At 40.5% G+C, this 17,447-nt stretch overlaps 1 protein-coding gene across 1 annotated transcript in view; it reads left to right on the top strand.

Moving 5' to 3' along the window:
* Positions 1 to 17,447, top strand: part of DACH1 (dachshund family transcription factor 1) — a 460,057-nt gene that overhangs the window by 337,840 nt on the left and 104,770 nt on the right. Inside the window, exons 6-7 of the mRNA XM_029912724.1 lie at positions 6,917 to 7,052; positions 9,022 to 9,156. Coding sequence (XP_029768584.1) covers positions 6,917 to 7,052; positions 9,022 to 9,156 — 271 coding nt within the window. The remainder of the gene's footprint in view (positions 1 to 6,916; positions 7,053 to 9,021; positions 9,157 to 17,447) is intronic.

Below are 17,447 nucleotides of genomic sequence, written 5' to 3'. Positions count from 1 at the left end.
AAACCGGTCAGCCTCACCTCAGTCCCTGGAAAAATCATGGAGCAGGTCCTTAAGGAATCCATTTTGAAGCACTTGGAGGAGAGGAAGGTGATCAGGAACAGTCAACATAGATTCACCAAGGGCAAGTCATGTCTGACCAACCTGATTGCCTTCAATGATGAGATAACTGGCTCTGTGGATATGGGGAAAGCAGTGGACGTGATATACCTTGACTTTAGCAAAGCTTTTGGTCCAGTCTCCCACAGTATTTTTGCCAGCAAGTTAAAAAAGTATGGATTGGATGAATGGACTATAAGGTGGATAGAAAGCTGGCTAGTTTGTCAGGCTCAGCGGGTAGTGATCAACGGCTTGATGTCTAGTTGGCAGCCGGTATCAAGCAGAGTGCCCCAGGGGTCGGGGCTGGTTTTGTTCAACATTTTCATTAATGATCTGCATGATGGGATTGATTGCACCCTCAGCAAGTTCACGAATGACACTAAGCGGGGTGGAGAGGTAGATACACTGGAGGGTAGGGATATGGTCCAGAGTGACCTAGAAAAATTGGAGAATTGGGCCAAAAGAAATCAGATGAGGTTCAACAAGGACAAGTGCAGAGTCCTGCACTTAGGATGGAAGAATCCCATGCACTGCTACAGGCTGGGGACCGACTGGCTAAGTGGTGGTTCTGCAGGAAAAGGACCTGGGAATTACAGTGTATGAGAATCTGGATATGAGTCAATAGTGTGTCCTTTTTGCCAAGAAGGCTAACGGCATATTGGGCTGCATTAGTAGGAGCATTGCCAGCAGATCGAGGGAAGTGATTATTCCCCTCTATTCGGCACAGGTGAGGCCACATCTGGAGTATTGCGTCCAGTTTGGAGCCCCCCACTGCAGAAAGGATGTGGACAAATTGGAGATAATCCAGTGGAGGGGAAACAAAAATGATTAGGGGACTTGAGCACATGACTTATGAAGTGAGGCTGAGGGAACTGGGCTTATTTAGTCTGCAGAAGAGAAGAGTGAGGGGGGATTTGATGGCAGCGTTCAACTACCTGAAGGGGGGTTCCAAAGAGGATGGAGCTAGGCTGTTCTCAGTGGTGGCAGATAACAAAACAAGGAGCAATGATATCAAGTTGCAGTGGGGGAAGTCTAGGTTGGATATTAGGAAAAACTATTTCATTAGGAGGGTAGGGAAGCACTGGAATGGAATCTCCATCCTTAGAGGTTTTTTAAGGCCCATCTTGACAGTGTGTATGTGTGTGTAAGGAAAGGATAAACATGCATGGAATGCTTTGTCTACACCTCCTGCTGGCATAGATTGGCGACAATGGAGACCTTACAGTGGTGCACCTGCAGCAGTACAGCTATAAGGCTATGTTTACACTACGAATCTAAGTCTTTTTTATGAGTGAGGCTTTAGTTAGGTGCCTAGGTGGGAGATGTTGGGGCCTGAGGTATTTTGAAAATCTGGACTTAATTGTTAGAGACCTTTTAGAGAAATCTGTTAGAGAAATCTTAGAGACCTAGTTACATGATATATCATAATGATTCTGTTATTCTGGGCCCAATTCTGTGCCATTCTGCGCTTGCTCAATTCTCAGGGAATTGTTTTATTTTAGTATTTTTTTTTTTACCAACAATGTTCTAGGTCCTTAGGAGTCACTGGAAATTGAGAGTGCTCAGCAAATACAGGACAAGACCCCCCAAAAGACAGTCCTTCAAATTATAATCTCTATGGTACTCAACCTTAGGATGTGCATGTGCCCGTGAACTCTTGATTGAATATTTTAGTTAGCAATGTCCACAGGTCACACTTGTGTGCTACGCACCCCCACACTCTGATGCAAAGGTATATACGGAGGGCAATACCCACCACCAGCCCAGTTCCTTCTCAACCACCTTCAGTTTGAGATAGTTTTATGGTGTCTGTTGTTAGCCTTACAGCTACTGCCTTATTCTGTAATTTTTTTTAGCATTTTATTTAATTTTGTTTCTTATTTATTTTAAGCAGAGGCTTATGCTTTTTGGGGGTGGTCCCCTTTTTCTTGGGCCTTTCTTTTTATCCAGGGCCTTCTTTACCCTCAGCCTTTCTTTGTCTGTGGCCTCCTTTCTTACATTATGCCAATGAGTCCAGGTTTCAGACTTGCCACAAGTCTTTTCCCCTCAGCAATGGGCATTCTAGCCAACTCAAACAATCTCACGTCCCATCAAAGTGCAAGGTATGCTCCGGGGTTAAGAGCAGAGCTAGGAAGCTGAGGGAAGACAGGCTGAAGCTCCTCCTAATCCAGCATTCCGTGAGACTTGTGGGGTCCAGTACCCCTCCATTGCTGTACATTGGCCTCTGCCATTCAGACTGCTTCATTAACTTCGGCCTTCAGTAAGCAGAGACCATGGGGCAGCTTTGGGAGTGAAACATTCAAAAAGGAAGAAAACCCATTCCCTGGGGAGAGATTCCAGAAGAAGGGGAAAGTCACCTGTGAGGCTAGGGAACAAGGACACCTTGTATCCCAGTATGCGTACTGCTGAAGCCACCATGAGGTACCCACAAAATAAGACTTCTATTACAGCCTGCACCGAGAAGTCTTATAGTGATCTGCACTGAACAGCATCATCCTTGGTATCAGAGGAGGATGGACTCCTCTAGGAGCAGGGACTCTTCTAAGAAGCCTTCAATGCATGCTCTGGTACCATCTTTCTTGGGCCACAGCCACAGCAAAAGCAAGGACTCTGCCTCCATATCATCTCTGGTACCATTTGAGGTTCCTGTGGAGCACTTCTCAGGCTCTCCAGTACTGATCAGTTTCCTTTCCTAGGAGGATTTATTTGCTGTTGACACTGGAATTTCCCTCTTTAACAGGTACTGAGAGGGATCCTTTGCCAGCACCATCACAACCTTCGGAGTCACAGCTCCCATCCTTGTTACTGTATCCCACTCCTTTCCCTTATAAACCACCACAGTGGATTTTCTGGAACCCATAGGATAATTATACTGACCAGTATTACATGGTGTCCTCCTTCAAAAGGCCTCATCCAGACCAACAGCAACTGGTACTGCAGTACCTTCCCCACCAGAAGGACCACTTGGAGGAGCAAGAGCGAGTAGTTGGGAGAAGACACCACCATCTGACAAGTCCTCCTCCTCCCCCAATGAGGCAGTTATTCCGACCCCCACCATCTTATACAGATGATTGCAAGGCCTTTCAAGACCTGATGAAAAGGGAGAGGAGTCACTCCAGATTCCCTGGGAGAAGATACAGAAAGTACAGCACTCCTTTTTGAACATTCTGTCCCCCAGGGCAAGGTTGCCTTTCCCATTAATGAGGCATTACTTTCACCATCCTGCGCTGAATGGTAAAACACCTACAACCATCCCACCCACTTGCAAGAGGGCTGACAGAAATATTATGTACTGTCCAAGGGTCTGGAATATTTTTTTCTCCCAACTCCCCTCCCGCCGTCAACTTCTTGGCAGTGGATGCTGTCAATGAAAGGAATCGAGAAGCTTGCTCATAAGAACAGCCATACTGTGTCAGACCAAAGGTCCATCAAGCCCAGTATACTGTCCTCTGACAGTGGCCAATGGCAGGTGCCCCAAAGGGAATGAACAGACAGGTTATCATCAAGTGATCCATGCCCTGTCACTGAATCCAAGTTTCTGGCAAACAGAGGCTAGGGACACCATTCCTGCCCATCCTGGCTAATAGCCATTGATCGACCTATCTTCCATGAATCTATCTAGCTCCCTTTTGAACCCCGTTATAGTATTGGCCTTCACAACACCCTCTGTCAAGGAGTTCCAGAGGTTGACAGTACGGTGCATGAAAACATACTTTCTTGTGTTTGTTTTAAACCTGCTACCTATTAATTTCATTTGGTGGCCCCTTGTTCTTGTATTATGAGAAGGAGTAAATAACACTTCCTTATTTACTTTCTCTATACCATTCATACTGAAGCCATTCTATACACCTAATCATTTTTGTTGCCCTTTTCTGAACCTTTTCCACTTCCAATATATCTTTTTTGAGGGGCCTAAAGTCTTCAGTAATAACACTGCTGGTTACCTCCATTCTCTTAAAGACTCCAGGGCTACTCTGCAACCTCTCAAGATTTTTACCTGCCCCATGCAAGACTACACCTTCAGTGCCTCCAGGCCTGGCTCAAGACTGTTTACATTCCCAGCTAGTACAATCTTTTCAAAATGGCTGACCTTAATACCCCTCACCCCACAAGAGTTCTCAACTCCCTCAACTGGTGGAAGGATGAGAAGAAACTCAGCTTCTCAGTCTTTCAGAGCATTTGTCAATCCTAGGGCCTTCCAGAGACAGATCTCTTTGCAACACCATCCAATGTGAAGTGCCATTGACTCTGCTCAAGGGGAGGTTATGGCCACAACTCAATGGGGGATGCCCTCCCCATCCCTTGGCCTCTTACCCTCTTATACACCTACCCTCCAACACCATTGATCCTCAAGGCTCTGAACAAACTAAAGCGAGAGAGATCAGCAACTATTCTGATAGCACCGTCATGGCTGGAGCAAATGTGGTTCCCCATTTTGTTTCATCTATCTCTGCAGGCATCTTTCACTTTCCACTGATGGTGGATCACCTGACACAGGAACCAGGCATCAGGACCCACCCCGAACATCTCTTCACTGCGCCTCAAGGCTTGTTTCCTTGATGGATCTCGGGCATAGAAACTGGACTGTTCTCCCAAAGTTAAGACTGTACTTCTGAGCATTAAAAAACCCATCACAAGGAAAATCTACCTCTAAAAGTGGGAGTGTTTCCAAGCCTAGTGTACTCATCAATCTATATCCCCCTCCAAGTCGCTCCTTACAATCATGCTCAATTACCCCCTTTAGTTTAATTTAAAAACACCAGGTTTGACACTCAATTCCTTTAGGCCCACCTAACTGCCAATACAGCCTTATACCCACCAGTTGAAGGGTTGTCTGTTTTCAATAACCTTGCACAGTGAGGTTCCTTAAGGGCTTATGTAACCTCTTTCTCTATGACAAGTAGCCCTACTCCTCCTTGGGATCTTAACCTAGTTCTCAATGTCCTGAGATATCCTCCATTTGAATCCATGGGCAGCTGTTCATTCCTTCATTTGTTTTTTAAGACTACATTCCTCATAGCCATAACCTTGGCCAGAAGGATAGACGAGCTAGGGCTACTCATGACTGACTGCCTGTACATGATTTTCTACCATATTAAAGTAGCTTATAGTCCCATCCTCACTTCCTGCCTAAAGTCTCATCAGAATTCCATATCAATCAAGTCTTTCGACTTGCAGATTCTACCCTAAGTCTTACTCCTCAAGAGAAGTGGCTAGTCTTCATAATCTGGCCGAGAGAAGGGCTCTTACCTTCTACCTTAATAGAATGGCACCTTTCCAGGCCTTTCAAATACTCTTTACCTCCTTCACAGAAAGGATGAAGGGGCAGCCAGTTTTTTACTCAAAGGCTATCAAAATGGGTTTCATGATGTATCTCAGCTAGTTACGAAGCTTCCAGAGTGCATCCCCAACCTGGAGTGACTGCCCATTCCACAAGAACTCAGTCTACCTCTTAAGGACATCACCATCATGGACATTTGCAGGGCCACCACCAGGTCATCCATTCACACATTCTCCAAGCATTACAGTGTTGTATCTGCTTCCAGGGCAGATATGACTTTCGGCGATGCTATTCTCTGAGCTGTACTGCATCTGTCTCCTTAACACCCACTTCCTCATAGAAATACTGCTTGGGAGTCTCCTAAGGTGGAACTATAACTCAAAAAAGTCTCCTAACACTCAATGACTAAAAAAAGTCTCCTAAGATGGAACTATAACTCAAAAAAAAAAAAAAGAAAAAAAAAAAAAAGAGGAGATGTTATTTATCTGTACAGTAACTGGAGTTCTTCAAGATGTTTTGTTCCTATGGGTGCTCCACCACCCAACCTCATTCTCCTCTGATGTGAAGTCTTACTTCGACTTTATGGTTGAAAAGGAACTGGAGTGGTGGTCTGCCCTCCTTCTATACCCTCACATGAGGATGTGTTCGGTGCAGGCACAGCTAACTAAAATCTCTGATCAAGTGTGTAAGGGTACATGCATGTGCTAAGGTGGAGCACCAAAGCATCTCAAAGAACTCCAGTTACTATACAGGTAAGTAACTTCTCCTTCTCCAGTAGCAACACTCACCTCCCTTTGTTCATTCTTTCTGCACCAAAGCTGCATAAATATCAGATATTTCTAATTCTTATATTAACTTCCAGTACAGATTTTTTACCAACACAGGCCCAGCCTATTTCAGAAAGGATTAATTCCAAAAATATTGAGTACTTATGAACACAGTACATTTTCTCTGCAACTAGTTAGTATGTCAAAAGCTTTCTGCTGTAGCTACAGCTTTCTGCTGTAGATGTTTTATTTATTTAGTGCCAGATTGTGAGTATTTTACTCATCCGATAGTCCCATTGAAATGAATGTGACCATTTGAGGAGTAAGGTTCTCAACACATGAGTAAGGATGTCACCGTGTTGCCCTTACTTTTTTATAAAATTATAATAGCATCCACTTTCTCATGATACTGGTTACTGCAATCACTTAAAACAGCCAAAATACGTTTTTTTCAAACATAACTCCATGACATAAAAACCAAGCTGCTGTTAAATATAGTCGAGGGAGTCAGTTAAAAAGCCTGACTCAATGGTTAAGTCTTTTGCTGCATTATAGAAGTCAGGCTCTGGTGTTCTAGAGGTATGAACCTTTCTCTGAGAATTGCGTACCACAAGTCCTGGAGAGCTCATCCCCAGGGATAAACAAGAGTAACTGAGCAGAGTGGGATTAGATACTGGTCTAATAAGAAGGGAGATCCTGTCGAGAAAATGATGTTCAATAAACAGGAGAGCTGTTGTCTTTAATTTGTTATCTTGTTTTGGGGGGGATATAGGAACGTGTTCCAGACAGTCCGTCTCCTGCTCCTTCCCTTGAAGAAGGTCGAAGACCTGGCAGCCATCCATCATCTCATCGAAGCAGCAGTGTGTCCAGCTCACCTGCACGGACTGAGAGCTCGTCAGACAGAATCCGTAGGTCACATTCTTCTCCTTGTCACCATTTTAAATTTGATTAAGTTAAGCTATTTTTTTTTCTAATCAAAATACCTTAATTCTAATTAGATCTAGATGTATCATGTTCTGGAGTTCAGCTGCAATAGCTATTGCCCAACATTAAGTTCCCCAGTTTACAGTATCATAATGTATGATGCTTCATTAATTGGTACTGATGAAAACTGCCATTATGTCATATTAAGCATAAAGATATAAACTAAGAAACAGAATTGCAGCGAGAAAGCAATTTGCTAGACTAATTTCAGAACTGAACATATACAAACTGTGACACATTTATGTATTTTACAGTTTTATTTAATTCTGTTACCCTAGTTGGACGTCTATATTAAAGCTGACTTCAGAAGTGACATTTTATGGGATAGTTCAATTCTAAAAAAACAATTCTAGGTGAAATACATTTAAAAAAAAATCTGCACAAACATTAGAGTGGGGAATGTGATACAAGTAATATTTTCACTTCAGAACTCACAAGGGATAGAATCAAATTAAACTGTGAAATTTCATGAAATTGTTGTGAAGGTTCCATGTCTAGGATTTGTGGATCCCTGGAATCTGAGGTACTCCAGTGCAGCAGCCTGAAAATTGAAGGTTTTAGACCATATTATTTTATGCATATTAAATTCAATTTATTTTACCCTGTCCACACCTTTTCATTTTTTGCTAGGTTGCAGACTTTTGTACTAACAACACATCACAGCATTGTTGAAGTTGTCAGCTGGTGAAACTGAAGGTTTTGGTCCCTTAATAAGAGAAAAGTTGAGATTTTTAGCTCCTGTGTAAACATAGGGAGGCATTTTGGGATTCTAGTTAGATAAACACATTGGATGGCTGTTTCAGGCTTTCTGCAGACTCAGGAAGGTAACACGATATTGGTTTAGACTTGAATAATATTTTCAAGATTATTTTCATAACCATGAGTAACAAAAAACAGTTTTAAAAAAAGAAATTGTAGATTGTAGGGCAACATATTACAACAATGCCTGGATTCTGTGGTAAATTCCATAGTCACAGAATAGCAGCTGAGGTCAGAAGCCCTCCATATTGTCCCTGGGGTAACAGAGTTCCTCAGTCACTGCAGACATTTTTTTTTATTTTAAAATAAAACACCTAGTCCTGTTCCACTTGCCACCCCGCATCCCATTTCTAATAACTGCTTCTCCATGTGTGGTACCTATAGGGGCAAGATGGCTGCTTGAGAAATAGGGATCAAATCCGAGAAAGGAGTGGAGAGCTAATCTACAGGAGTTCCCTGAACCTCATTCTTAGGTTATTTTCTTTTGCCATTGCTTTCTGGGCTAGTTTTTCTCAGAATGTGTCAGACTCTTGCCCAACTGGCTTATATGGGATTCGCTGGCTTTTGTGCCTCAGAAGGCTGGGTTTAAGGGGCTGGCTAAATGGAGACAATAGAAATTAGATATGGAAAGGACCTACCAGACTAGCTAGCCAGTCTGCCTACCATTTCAAGATTATTCTCTATGGTGTATTTGCTTTCTTGCATGACAGGCATCAGTGCTTTTAGCCTATGGAATTTAGGATACTAATATACAGTTTTTGTAAAATCTAATTTTAAAATCTTATTCATCTCTCATGAAGCTTCTCATGTTACCTTCCATTCTTTTCCAATAGTACTTCATCCTGAGTTTCAGCTCTTGCGTAGTGTTTTAAAACATGCTATACAACCCAAGATGCCAAAGTTAGCAGCTTTAAATGAAACATTGAATCCAAAGAATTAGTGGGGAAAAGGGGCTCCCTCTGGGTGGATTTAAAATCACTAATTAAATGACATTGAGATTATTAGTTTTCTTGTACAATTGAGACAGTATCTAAAAGAATACAGACATGAGTAATATTGTTAAAATTATTGTAAGTTTGTGTATGTGTGTTAATATTATTGTTGGTTTTATGTCTCTGTGTGTATGACTAGCAGCTGTACATCAGAATGGGCTATCCATGAACCAGATGCTGATGGGTTTATCACCTAACGTCTTACCTGGCCCTAAAGAAGGTGATCTGGCTGGTCATGAGGTTGGACATGAGACAAAAAGAATACATATTGAGAAAGGTAACATGGATTTTATGCTCTTATGGATTTTATGCCCTTATGATATTTATATATATGAATGAGACCCTGTTCTCAGTAGCTGCATGATATTTATTATTCATTATTTTATTATTTTATATTTATTATTATTATTATTTTATTATTGTATTAATGTTGTGGCATACGTGAGACCCTAAATGGCTTTTCTGTCTCTTCTCCTACTTTATAGTCTAGTAAGGAGTATGATATTGTTGAATAATAGCTATAAAGAGAAAAAATAAATACATATTACATAGAAGGATAGATATAACAAATGTAGGCCTGAACTATTTCCTCATGATCTAGGTAAATGACTGCACTAGTATATGCAGTATTGTTGTAGCCGTGTTGGTCCCAGGCTATTAGAGAGACAAGGTGGGTAAGGTAATATCTTTTATTGGACCAAATTCTGTTGGTGAGACAAGCTTTTGAGCTCACACAGAACTCTTATACTTCTTCTTCTGTAAGGTGCTTGTATTTAGCAGTGACATCCTGAAGAAGAGATCTGCACTTTTTATAGTATTTTCATGAGAAAGAACAATGATTTTAGATAATTGTTACAAAATATCTGTTGCTAAAAACAATTGTCCATGTGATTGACTCTGATGAGCTGATTTTCAGAGGTGCTGAGCACCATGGATATTGGGCCATGCATGGGGAAAAAGGCAAGAGTAATACTCAGCTGCAACAATACCCAACAGCATAAAATGAGAGTGCTGCATATTAAGTAATTTCTTTTCAAATTAATTGACTATCTGACTTCAAATGTATGAGTTAGATTAATGGTCTATTAGTGTTTCTATTAATTGTAATACCATTTCATCATGTTGTGTGTACAAACTTGTTACGTTCCATGTATACTAGAAATATTAAGCGAATTCTTCAGTATGTAAAAGAATTATATTTCATACCGAATTTTTACTTAAATTACACTTAAACATTGAGCAAGCTTTATAGAGCTGGAAAATAGTATCAGTGGAAGAGGAGTTAGAAATAGGAGCTGTTTCCCTTAGTAAAAACATTTTCTGGGAAAGGTGAGTCAGAAGGAATTAGCTCTTTGGGATAGGTGCAAAATGTAAGAGCCATCACTTTAATACAGCTGGATAGAATGGCTGCAACTGTAATAGCTATAACAACTTACCTTTTCTGTCCTGTGTCTGAACACTGAGATATGAAAAGAGAATTAAAATCTGGACACTTCTGTTCTGGACAGGTGGCATCTTTAATAAGAGTACCCTAAAAATAATGGAAACAACATTTCTTTTATATAAACCATTAATTTTAGTTCATTACACTCACAACCTGTGTTAGCTTCTTATATGCCCCCCCTACAAATGGTATCCCTGCTGAGGAGTATGATATGATCAAATTGGCTTGTTTTGAATTTCAGTAAATGTTTCAATTTTAGCCCACTGATGTCACACATTTTTCCTGTGTAGTCAGCCTGGTAAATCTAGCAAACAGCAGCACATATTGGGAATTGTTACCATTTGTCTTATAAAAAAATTAAAACAACAGGAACATGACTTTTGTTTCTAATGGTTCCCCAAACGTGTTTCCCCATGCAGCCACCAGTCCAGCTTGCCTATAAAATGTGTTCTTATTGAAACTGCTGAAGATTCTCTTTCTTTAACAGTCATTGTTTAGGTCAAAGCTTCTATTTTTCCTTTTCTTTCTCTGTCTCTCTCTCTCTGTTCCAGCCTACTGAATTAATGGTAAATATTCATGGGCTATCTAGATTGATAGGGCATACTAAATTAAAAATTGTTTTCTGTCATGACCACATTTATCATATCTCTCATACCAGCCCTCTAACTTTTATACTAATCTTATCTGTATTAAAACAAGTGATTCCGTTCACAGATATTTGTGGAGATGGTAATTATCTGTTAGTGTCGCTATGGCCCTGACATTCAGATCTGCAGCTTGCTGCTACCACCTCTAATCTATCAAAAGGCAATTATATATATATATAGCATGCAAATACTCAGGCATTGTCTGAATCTGCCTCGTCCTTGTCACCTGACTTTAAAAAAAATCATAACTTTTGAATATGAGTCATTAAGCATTTATGCATTACTCTGTTTTCTTCTGAGACATATTTGTGTCAATCCATCAGTTGGAACTAGAATGACTTTTAATTACAGCTGTGAGAACTTGGGAAATCCCACCTGGTGAAGGAGTCTCTGTCTCTTTTCTTCCTTCTCCCTCCCCCAATTTTTTTAAACCGAAAAGCTCTCCAAGGTCCTGAGCTTAGGGAGAAATTAATTAAAATCAATGGGAAATTTAAATATGAGAAAAGGTTATGGTAATGAAATCTAATAAAGAAACTATATTTTAAGAAGGTCCAAGAGAAGCCAGAAGGGGCCAATCATGATTGATTCAAATGATGGGCTTGGTCAAGGAAAGAGAATATCATGTGTCTTGGGCAATATAAGGAGCTAATCTACCCACTCGCTACAGTACAGTATAGCATAATAATTATAGATTCAATGTATATGTAGCTGCATTTTGCTTGATGTTAATAGACATCAGAACAAACAAAGGAAGTATTTTTTTCACACAATGCACTATCAACCTGTGGAACTCATTTCCAGGGGATGTTGTAAAAGCAAAAATTATATCTGGATTAAAAAAAAGAATTATATATGTTAATGGAGGATAGGTTCATCAATGGCTATTAACCACTATAGTCAGGGATGCAGTCCCATGCTCTGAGTGTCCCTAAACCTCTCACTACCAGACGCTGGGACTGGATGACAGGAAATGGATAACTTGATGATTGTCCTGTTCAGTTCATTCCCTTTGAAGTATCTGGCATTGGTCACTGTCAGAATACAGGATACTGGGCTAGATGGACCCTTGGTCTTAACCCAGTGTGGCCATTCTTATGCTCTAATTGCCCTTTCAAAATATTGTTATCCATCTGAATTACTTTATTTATTGGTTTAATTGATTCTATTGCTGTCTACTTTTAAAGTCGATTCTGTCTTAGGGCCTTGTTTTGCAAAGGGCTGAGTGACCTCAACTCCCATTGAAGTCAATCTACCATTAGCACAATGGGAGTAGGATTGGACTCCATTGGCTTAATCCATAGCCTATGAATATCAGTGGAAAGATTACCATTGGTTTCAGTGGACCATGGATCAGGCCCGAGATCAATACTTGTTGCAGCAAAATAGGAGAAGAACTTGTTTGCCAAAAAACTATTATGTGCACCTTTAAGAAAATCTGCAAGTCTACATTTTCAGTATCCATGCTTGCTCATCAGAGGGTAACAAATTTTCCAACTACACTGAAAATGTACTGCAAAATTGCAAATGATCCTGGGAAGGAGGTTAGTTGAAGTGTTTGACAGCAGTTATCATTAAGACAAGTTGTCTTCATTTCAGCAGCCTGTAAGTTAGGAATCCTTTCGTGATGCATATTTTTTTTAAAAAATGTTTTTAATAGGATTACACAAAAAAATCAGCATTATGAGTGGTAGAGTTGTGTGTTAGATAATATTGTCAAGACTAATTCATTTCTTTTTAACTCAGTGCTAAAGCTAAGACTAGGAGCTGCTGCAAATAATAAAAAAAGTGGCCATAGGGGCACAAGAGTTGGTTCTCGATAATCCCACATATTTTGCTGAGATACTGTGGTTACTAGGACATCCGATTAGAACCTTCTTCTTCTTCTTCATACTTATAATTTTTAGATTGAAACAATCTTAGGTGAAGCCTGAATGTCATTCTTACGTTTTAAATTGAATAAGTTATTTGAGGTGTTATAGAAAGGACACTCTTCTTTTGAAAACTGTGTATGCTGTTTTCAGTTTCTGTAATGAAATATTTACTGCCTTCGCAACAAAAGCTAAGCTAGCCTTTTCCAAAATTTATTTTAACTCTGGTATTAATGGAAATTTTTCAAGTGATTTTCAGCAAAACTATGAGTGCGACCCCCCTTATAAATAAAAACACATTTTTTATATATTTAATATATTTTATATTTATTTATATTATAAATGCTGGAGGTGAAGCAGGATTTGTGGGTGGAGGCTGATAGCTCCTGACCCCCCATGTAATAACCTTGAGATCCCCGAGGGGTCACGACCCCAGTTTGAGAACCCCTGATCTACACCAATCTCCTTTAAAATCCCTTAGTACCTGCATTTGTGATATAACTTTCTGATAACGCCAATAATTTTCTCTTATTTGAAACAAATATATTATATTTTATGCCCCTCGGGACATGACCAGTCCCAGATAGCCAGCCAGTACATGTCATAGAGTTATGACTACTTAGCCTGGAAAATAAAAAATAAATTATTTCAAAAAGCCAACACCGCAGAGTGAAAAACAAAACCTAATTCAAATATTCTGATGACTTGACTAGAAATACATCTAGCATATTCACCGTTACACCCAACCCCCAAAAGAGCAAATAAATGTTTGTTATAAAAGTTAAGGACAAAGAAACAGTTTTGGCATCACCGTGCATTCTCATTTACTGGAACCATCTCCCACCCAAGTCAGAAACTATATGCTCAAGAACATACATTAGGCTGTTGGCTTACATACAATTTTAGTTAGTTCTCTAATAAAACCCTTTTTATGGAAGGTCTCTTGAGCAGTTGGGATGAATTTGCATTCACAAACCTTCTACTTGTTTAATTTTTGTGTGAGCATAATTTATCTCTCCATTTTCATCTATGTATATACACACAATTTGTGTGTGTGTGTATGTCCTAATACATACTCCATATTTACATGAAGTGGAAGCAACCAAGACATGAACATAACTTTAAGTACCTACATGTTGTATTTGTAACCTTGTTCTCTCCTCCCTTATTCTCATTCTATTTTCTCTTGCTACCACATCTTTATATTTTATATTGTAAATTCTGAGGGCCAGGGACTCTCTGCATATGCATTTGTACAGAACCTAGCACAATGTGACCTTGACCCTGACTGGGGCCTTTGGGCAGTACTGCAATACTAACAAGATGATACTAAGGTATGGCATTGCCCCTTTCCAGCCCACTAAACAGGGGTCAGGGTCAGGAAAACCAGTATCACCAAAACAACTCTTAGGCACTCTGCTGTTGATATGCATTTCACTCAGTCCAAGAACGCATATAGTATGTTAAGAGCTGTTACAGCTCATGGACTACACATGTGAAAAAAGAAATGAAAAGTTTTTCTTAATGGATTGGTATTCACTAAAAAGCAAAATGGAGACAAACTCCATTCTTATGACTTGGCAAACACTGTAGCTTCCTCAGTTAGTATTCAGGGAAGATGGTAAGATCAACACAAACTTCTTGAAGCTATATTTATAACAAAATATTTAAAAATATCATTCTTTGTATCTTATATAAAGTAAAAGAGTTTAAGGTCATCTAGTCTGACCTTTTGTATTTCACAGGCCACCAATATGACCCAGCACCCACATACTAAACCCAACAGCTAAAATTAGATCAAAGTATTACAGCCTGCAGAAGACTGGGCTGTTATGTGCCATAAGGAGAGAATAGAAGAGACCAAGGCACACCAATACATGAGGCTCCTGCAATGGCAGGGAAATCACTAAAGTAAGATATACCCAGATAATCCTGGCAAGTGACTCATACCCACAGACTGCAGAGAAAAGTGAAAACCCCACAATGTCACTGACAATCTGACCTGGGGGAAAATGCCTTCCGTACCCCACATATGGTGATCAACTAGATTCTGAGCATATGAGCAAGAACCAGCCAGCAGAGCCCCAGAGAGAGAACATGCTCGGTATCACCTCAGAGCCCTGGCCCATCCTGGCCAATATCCCATCTCCATCTACATGTAGCCATCTCTGATACTTCAGAGGAAGGAGACCGACACACACATGCACACACACACACACATGCATACACACACAGAGAACACATTAGAGGGTGTGATCCCTTCCTGATCCCTGCAGGTGGCTGGCTGAAACCATGAAGCTTATCTTTTAGGAACATAAGACATAAACTGGAAATGAGCCCAAGGGCTGCTGAGCCTTGCCCTCTGCCTCACTAACAATCCTGTCATACAATCACACTCATAAATTCGTCCAGCTCTCTCTTAAAATGAATTAAGTAGTTTGCCCCCACAATCTCAGCCCTGTGATGGTTAGAACCTTCTTCTAATTTCCAGGCTTCATTTGTTCATGGTCTGTTTATACCCAATTGTTCTTGTGCCAACGTTGTTCTTTAGCAGGGGTTCCCAAACTTGGTTAATGGCTTGTTCAGGGTAAGCCCCTGGCAGGCCGCGAGACGCTTTGTTTACCTGAGCATCTGCAGGTACGTCTGCTCACAGCTCCCAGTGGCCGCAGTTCGCCGTTCCTGGCCAATGGGAGCTGCGGGAAGCGGCGCAGGCCAGGCCACCACTTCCCGCAGCTCCCATTGACCAGGAATGGCGAACCACACCCACTGGGAGTTGCAAACGGCCGTACCTGCGGATGCTCAGGTAAACAAAGCGTCTCACGGCCCACCAGGGGCTTACCCTGAACAAGCCACGAACCAAATTTGGGAACCCCTGTTCTTTAGCTTAAATAACTCTTCACCCTCCCTCATGCTTACTCCCTGATGGATTTATAGAGAGTAATCATATCCTCTCTCATTCTTCATTTTATTAGGCTAAACAAGCCAACGTCTTCCATTCTTCTCTCATTAGATAGGCCCTCCTTTCCCCTGATCATCTTAGTAGCTCTTCTCTGCACCTGTTTCAGTTGGGATGAATATGGGCGACCAGAATTTTGCACAATATTCCAAATGCGGTCTTACCAGTACAGTGGCATTAATAGTTCAATATGTCTCCTGGAAATGTGTCACCTGATACAACTTAGGGTCACATTTGCCTTTTTCACAGCTGCACCACATTGGTGGCTTACAGTCATCCTGTGATCGAACCACTCACCCAGGTCTCTCTCTTTTTCTGTTGCTTCTAATCGATGAATCCCCAGATTTTCCAAGAAACTCTTATTATTAGACTTTCAGTGCATAACTTTGTATTTGTCCTATTGAATTTCATACATTTCTGTCACTCCGGTCTTCAAGATCATCCATATCTTCCTATATAACATGCTGATCCTCCTCTATATTGACAATGCCTCCCAACTTTGCATCATCAGCAAATTTAATTACCACACTGCTACTTTTTGTGCCAAGGTAATTAATTAAAATACTGGATAAGATTGGTCCCAAGATCAAACTTGAGGAATCCCCTTAGTAACCTCCCTCCAGTCCGATAATTCACTTTTCAGCACAGCCTGTTGCCTTCTCCCCTTTAGCCAATTCCTTATCCACCTTACAATTCTTATACCAATCTCCAGTTTCTCTAATCTAAAAAAGTCTTTTCTGAAAAAAATAATTTGAAGTTTGTTTTACCTTGGAATTGAATGGGAGGGGAGGTTGATGGGGGTTTACTTGAATGGATTGTTATACAGATGCAGAAAGGGGAAGAGCATGGTAGGAAGGAAGCATTGTAGGGGATCAAAATCAGTGGAACAATGACAGTTTACATTAGCTTAGGATCTGCCCCATAATCTTGCATATTAGCAGGGGGAAAGATCTGATATTTACAGCACTCTAGCAGTGAGGACCTTAACTCTGCCTTTAAATAAAATAAGAAAATAATAAATGTATAAATGTGCATCTTTATTTGTTTGTGAGCTAAAATGGAGTGAATCAGACATATTCTGCCAGAGGCTGCAACAAAACTGAAATGGCACATCAGCTTACTATAGGAACACTTCCATCTCCTGAGTCTCCTTTGCCTTGTCTCTCCATTTACAGTCGTATTTGCTTCTACAGTGACTAGAACTTACAGACAAGATTTTCAGAATTCACTATGATTTTGGGTGCCTCTGTTTCTTGGTGCCCAACTTGAGAACTTACAGGAGCTTGATTTTTAAAAAGTGCTGAGCACCCACAAAAATCAGGTTCCTTTAAGGTATCTCAGTTTAGGAACTCAAAAACAGAGGCACCCAAAATCACTAGTCGCTTTTGAAAATCTTGGCCTTAGTATTGCAAGCTTCCCACAGCTCAGTCTGTTCTTGCAGATAGAGTAGATACTTTTAATACTAATTTATTTACTTTTTATTTTTTCTTTCTCCTCTTCTGAGTCCTACTAGTAGAACACCCTATTTCCTCCTCCCGTTCCAACATTTCTACATATTCTTCATTCTCAGAGAAATAGTGTGACTCTTCAGGTTCTGGGTCACTTCTACTATCACAATATGTTGTTTTCTAGCAGTATGTCATATCACTATTT

Source organism: Terrapene carolina, unplaced genomic scaffold, assembly GCF_002925995.2.
Source record: "Terrapene carolina triunguis isolate 2854851 unplaced genomic scaffold, T_m_triunguis-2.0 Scaffold21, whole genome shotgun sequence".
Lineage (NCBI taxonomy): Eukaryota > Metazoa > Chordata > Testudines > Emydidae > Terrapene > Terrapene triunguis.
The sequence above is the reverse complement of the archived record's forward strand: the minus strand, read 5'-3'. Positions and strand labels throughout refer to the sequence as shown.